We start from the raw sequence: 6,662 nt of genomic DNA on the forward strand, positions 1-6,662 counted from the left end.
CTTCCTCCCCTTCTCTACTCTTCCCCACCCCTTGCACTCTTTTCCCCCTTCCCACACCTAGCATTTTTCTCCGCCGTTCTCCCCTCAGCTACTATCCCCCGACCCTTTCCACTCTTGCCCCTTTTCCTCCTCCCCTACTATCCCCCTACTCTTTCTACATTTCTCCTTTTCAATTCCTCCTTATCTTTCCCTCGTCTAATGCTCCCCCTATTCCTTCCAGTCTCCCCAAGCTGTCCCCTTCCTCACTCCCCTACTCTTCCCCCACCCTTTCTAATTTTCTCCCTCTCAGCTCTTCCCCATCTTCTCCTCCCCTAATCTTCCTCGGCTGTCTCCCCCAATACTCCCCATTTTCCATTCCCATACCCTTTCCCCATCCCTACCGCTCTTCTCCCTATCTTCCCCACATCCCCCCTAACTCGGCGTCCTCTATTACCGACAATTTTTTCTCCATTATCATCTCGTACATTCTGCAACCAGGGCACCACCTCCCTGCCTCCCCCTTCCCCTTTCCCCCTCCCTGTCCCCTGTCCCCTCTCTCTCTCCCCTCTCCTGCCCCCCCCCTTTTTTTTGAGTTCACAAAGTCTTTCGCGCTTCAGCTGAAAACATCACTGGGTTGTCAACTTCTACATCCAGACCCGGTAAAAACCAGGAGAGATAAATCCGTGTGTATGTTTCACCATGGTCTCGGATCACGTGTTGGGTTCGAGACCGACAGCTATTACCCTTCCGAATAAGAGATCAGAGTTCATATAAGGGCCAATCTATGAGTATTGCTCTGACCTTACACACACAACCACCCCACACACAAACACACACGCACGCACGCACGCACACACAACGTCTTGCCTACCAGCACTCGAAGTGCAGCAGTACTGATTTATTCAACCCTAGGCAAGATTCGAACTCGAATTGCTGAATTAGAGATCCAGAGCGGTTGAGTGTGTATTTGATCCCGCGCGAGTGTGTGTATGTGTGTGTGTACGAATATAAAATGTTTTGTCTTTTCATCTAATATGATGATTTCAATTCAATTTTCGTATGCACATTTAAAAAGGCGGCAAAAAGGAAAGAAATATAAAAGTATATTTGTGAATAAATAAATGAATAAGTAAATAAGTAGATTTATATATAAAACGTAGAAAGACGCTTCAAGAAGGAAAGATCCAAATTACATCAATTCAATGCAAAGTGCCAATGTTGGTAAAGTGTCTTCAGAATTCCTTTTTGAAAGAACTTAAATCATTGGTATCAAAATATTTTTTATCTATTTATTCATTCATTCATTTGTTTATTAATCTGTATATTTACTTGAATATATATTCAATTCTTCATTCATTTATTCTATTTTTTCCTGTATTCTTAGGTTTAATTCCACTGTCATAGGTACCCCCAGATTACTAGAAACTGAGGGTAAGTTAGGTTAGGTCAGGCTAGTCTAGGTTAGGATAGGTTGGAAGAAGTTGAGACTAATATCTAGAATCAGTCTAGAACACAATTTTTCAACCAGTGGTCCGCAGACCCCTAGGGGGCGGCAAAAATCTACCAAGGGGTCCGCAGGATGGGGAATTCTACATGTTATAGTTAATCCTATCGTAGTTCTTTTTTCTTTTTATAATTCATGATTACACAATATATATATTAGTATTTTTTTTTTCTATGGCTAGCTGTCTCTCAGAATAATTATTACATATAAATGTAAAATGACTGTAACCTATTTGATCCCGTGTAAGGGGTCCACAAAGCTTGAATGGGTAAGAAACACTAGATTCTAGAAGACTCATAGCCACGCTCACTCTTCCCGGCTAACGCTACGAATCAACACCAGAAAGCTCTCAGGCAGACACCCGCTCCCCTATAAAAGTGAGTTCCCTGACTCAGCGACATCCCCTGAAGGAGGTGACCCTGTAAGCGGGGTCAGCCGTCAAGTGGTGACTTAGTAGTGGTTCAGCTAGCGTTCAGTGATAAGGCAGGTTACCTGTCTCGTCTGATTAAAAAAAAACAACAACATACAGATCCCACGAAGTGGGAAGGGAAAAACCCCTGGTAGGGCATTCCCCCCCCCTTTTTTTTTTCTTTCTTTTCTTTTAGGTCACTTTCGTCCCTGGTCAGGGAGGGAACCACCACAAGAAGCACACAGCGAGTCCCAGGAATCGAACTAACTCCCACCTGCTCATGAGTTCGATGCGATATCCAATGGGTTACCTCGCGGCTCACACCTGGTCAAAAGCGATAACAATGTCTGTTCATTCAAACCTTGAATCAAGTCTTCCTGTAAAACATAAATTTTAAAGTTTTTCGAATTCCTTAGGATTTCTTAAAGAACAAAGTTTTTCTATTTTTTTTTTTAGTTTTTCGAATTTCTTAAAGAATTTTTTTTTTTTAGCTTTTCGATTTTTTTAAAGAACGAAAATTTACAGTTTTTCGAAGCCTTGGAACAAGAGGTTGTAAATAACAAGGAACGACTTATAAGAAAAAGGGAAGTACATGAACGTAAACAAAGAAGAGGTAGACCAAAAGAAATGGAAAATGTTGAGTAAACCAACGTCGAGAGGTGCAGAGGAAACTGAAAGAACAGAACAAAAGTCACGGATGAGAAAGCAAAAGAAAAAAGGGGAAAGGAAATATAAAGAGGGACATGAGGATGATGAAGAAGCAGACGCAGCTGATGTAAAAGTCAAAGAAATGAAGGTGACGGCACACTAAACTAGTATGCTACTTGCTTTTGCTATTTCATTTGAGTAGAAACGACTTCGGTTACAATATTGTAGACTTCCGTAAGAACATCTCAACAACGTGTCTAACATTCGTATTCTAGGTTTAAATTAGTTCCCCATTCAGCTTCTCACTATATGATGCAAAAGTCATTTGACATTTGAAAATTTGAAAAACAAAAGATCGTAACCAAAGTCGTTTTTACTCAAACAAAGTAAGGAAAACAAGTAAAATGCAAGAAAGAAATACCAATGTGCCGCCACCTTAAGAAGCAGGGGTAGATATAGATTTAAAAGTGAAGGAAAAGGTAGAAGTAGTACACGAAACGGCAATGATAAAAAAGTGGACGAAAAGAAATAGAGCAAGAAATGAATAAAGAAATAAAGTAAGAATAAGAGGAAAATTATAATCACGGAGAAATGAAATTATAAAATAGATAATAAAATAGTTAATAATATGAATGATAAAGAAAGTTACATGAAATAACATAAAAAAAAACAAGAAGGATCGAACGCGAGCAGGAAAATTCTCAGTTTCAGGGAAAGGAAACGGAGGAACTTAAAAAAAAAAAAAAAAAAAAAAGGATTCACGAACTCCAAGAAGTCAAAGTCTTATCTTCTTACATATTACCAACTTTTGATAACCCAAAATATCTCAATTATTATCAAACAAGATTGAAACGATTTTTGCCATTTTTGTGCAAAAAACACAAATATCCAGGAAACCCCATGCACACACAAACATGTATGCGCATATACATGTACAGTATGCACACATAACCACACGTGTACACGCACTTGCACTCATGTACACACTTATACATACGTGTACACGCACATGCACATTTACATGGACACTTATACACTATTGCACACAAACACATATGTTCACACACTCATGTAAACAAACACACGTAGGCATATACATATGCACACACACAAGTACTCTAGTACATATTTGCACACACATCCATACACGTAAACACGTATGTACACACACTCATGTAATCAAACATATGTAAATACACACATCACCACACACATGTACACATGCATAATACACACACACACACACACACACACACACACACACACACACACACACACACACACACACACACACACACACACACACACACACACACACACACTGTCACATATATTCCCATATATGTAAGGTTGGAATAGAATATTACTTTGGATAACGGCGTCACTTACGATTAAGTGGGTGCCCGATTACAGAAAACGCGTGCGGAGAGAAGGGAAGAGGAGGGAGAGGGGGAGAGGTCCATACATTTAGGCGTTTGTTCATCGTTGTGCGTAAGAGTTCCCGCCAGCCTAGAGCGGCAGAGAACGTTTCAGCTCACTTGACCAATCAGGTTCAATCTCCATAGACTCTAACCCTATAGGCGGCAATCAGAGGATTTTTATAGAAGGAATCCGAGCGCCTTCGGGCGTGTCAGAGTTTCATTTGAGGATGCTAAGTGCCATGTAGAGGTTGTGTCGCCTCGGGAGGATTATCGGCTAAAGTAAATCCTCTGTACTCCCCCTGTATTATTCGTAAGATAATTAACTCAGCTAGAATTTCATTTAGGTGCTATGTGATGTCTATGGCAGTGACGCGGGAAGCCTAGACAGTATTTTCGTTGGTAATTAATCCATTTCTCTTTCACTCCCGTTAAAAGTTTTACGAGCGGGTACTTCATATAGCATGGCAGCTAAATATAAAGAGAAAAGGGTCGGTGCCAGTACACATCCTTGTTTTAGTCCACATGTGATTGGGAAGGGGGCTGACAGGTTGCTCTACTGGATTACTTTAGCTGTCATCCCATCATGTAGGGCTTTGATCATGTCAACAAAAGGCTCAGGGATTCCAAAACGACTGAGGACAGACCACATGGCTGTTCTTAGTACGCTGTCGAATGCTTTTTCGAGGTCATAGATTTTTTTTTTTTTTTATGTTCTTTTGATTTTTCCTGTAGTTGGCGAGCACAGAAAATTATGTCTATGGTTCCTCTATATGCGCGGAAACTACACTGGGGTTCTGGCAGGATAACTTCTGCTACGTTTTGTAATCTATTTAGTAGGATCCTTGCCAAAACCTTCCCTGCAATTGATAGCAAGGATATCCCTCTATAATCCCCACATTCTCTTCTATCTCCTTTTTTGAAGATGGTGACAAGGAGTGCGTCTTTCCAGGCCTGTTTTTCTTCCCATGCTTTTAGTATGAGGGAGTGTAGACGCATCCTTAGGACTAAACCTCCATGGGTCAGAAGTTCAGTGGGAATGTTGTCCGGTCCCGCGGCCTTTCCTTGACGTATTAGTTTTAGTGCTACATCTAATTCTTGAAATGTTGGTGGTAGGGACATCCATAGTTGGGGGTGAATGTTGTGGCACATTTCGGAATAAGTCTTGTTGGGCTGATGAGTTCCTGTTCAGGAGGGTGTTGAAATGTTCTACCCAACGGGTCTGGATCTCACTGTCTTCCGTGAGAATGGTGTTTTCAGCTGCCAAAAGTGTCCCTGCAGCAGTGTGCTTTGGTCCGAAAATTGTCTTTGTGCCTACAAAGAAGCTTTTAAGGTCCCTGCTGTCAGCATAACCTTGTAGGTCTTGCGCCATTTGCTGCCACCACTCATTTTGTACTTCCCGAAGCCTGGCTTGACACTGTGACTTTGCTTGTGCATATTTAGCCTTCTTTGGTTGGGAATTAGGGTCTTGGTCGACGACTATTCGGGCTTTACATTTGGTGTTAATGAGGGACTTAATATTTTCATCGTTGTCGTCGAACCAATCCTGGTGCTGTTTGCTCTGATAGCCGATTACGGTTCTTGCAGCTTCATTGATGGCATCTCGTATGTTAGTCCATTCAGCGTCGATTGAAGGTTCTCTGGCTGGTAGGTTCTGCTGGATTGCTGCTTGGAAAGCTCGAGATGTATCAGGATGTTTTAATTTACCAGTGTCATATCTTCTGGCTTGGTTTTGTTGGATGTTACGTGGCTTCCTTCTGATGGTTAGTTTTAATTTTGTGATGAGCAGCCGGTGGTTGGTCCAGCAGTCATCGGCTCCAGGCATGCTTCTCGTGATCAAAACCTCATTTTTGTGTTGTTGTCTGACAATGGCATAATCTAAAATATGCCGGTGTTTTGATCTAGGATGTTTCCAGGTGGTCTTAGATCGATTCGGGAGTCTGAACTGCGTGTTTGTGATGAACATTTCCTGTTCAGCACAGAGGCCAAGGAGGAGGAGGCCATTATCATTTCAGTTACCCGCGCCTTGCCTACCAATTATGTTATGCCAGATTTCATGTTCTCGCCCCACTCTGGCGTTAAAATCCTCTGAGAGAAGGAGACGGTCCCCAGCTGGAATTTGGGATATGATCATGTCAAGCTGTTGGTAGAAGGCACCTTTGACATGGTCTTCCGCATCTAGTGTTGGGGTGTACACTGATACTTGCATGATGAACTGGTTTTTCGGGAGTGGTAGTCTTAGTGAGGTCATTCTTTCATTAATCGCATGTGGCGTCAGGTTATGGGCTTTTACTAATTGGGTCTTAACTGCAAAGCCAACACCCTGGGAGTGGTGGTCTTCCGGGTTTTTCCCTTTCCAAAAGAAAGTATACCCTGACCCAACTTCTGTGATTTGCCCTTCGCCAGCTATTCTAGTCTCGCTGAGAGCAGCCACATCAACGTTGAATCTGGCGAGTTCTCTTGAGACTAAGGCTGTTCGTCTTTCAGGCCGGTCTGTGTCTCTGGTATCCATGAGGGTGCGCACATTCCATGCACTTACTTTGAGGTACGATTTACTATAATTATTCTTTCTTTCGCGTCTGCATATACGGTGCGTCATTGGGTACAGCTACCCAATGACTGTGATGGTGTGACCACCGATGTTTAGCCCACCTTTTATAGGGCCTTCCCCAGTTGGGGCGAGCAGCGGTACTCCTGAATAGGC

At 42.3% G+C, this 6,662-nt stretch overlaps 1 protein-coding gene across 1 annotated transcript; it reads right to left on the reverse strand.

Moving 5' to 3' along the window:
- Positions 1-4,988: 4,988 nt before the first annotated feature.
- On the reverse strand, positions 4,989-5,924 carry LOC143021971 (uncharacterized). Its single transcript, XM_076179895.1, has one exon. The coding sequence runs from the start codon at positions 5,922-5,924 to the stop codon at positions 4,989-4,991; it is 936 nt and encodes a 311-aa protein (XP_076036010.1).
- Between the last annotated feature and the right edge of the window lie 738 nt (positions 5,925-6,662).

The sequence above is a fragment of the Oratosquilla oratoria genome, chromosome 43 (genome assembly GCF_046742065.1).
Source record: "Oratosquilla oratoria isolate Oo_2021 chromosome 43, ASM4674206v1, whole genome shotgun sequence".
NCBI classification, from domain to species: Eukaryota; Metazoa; Arthropoda; class Malacostraca; order Stomatopoda; family Squillidae; genus Oratosquilla; species Oratosquilla oratoria.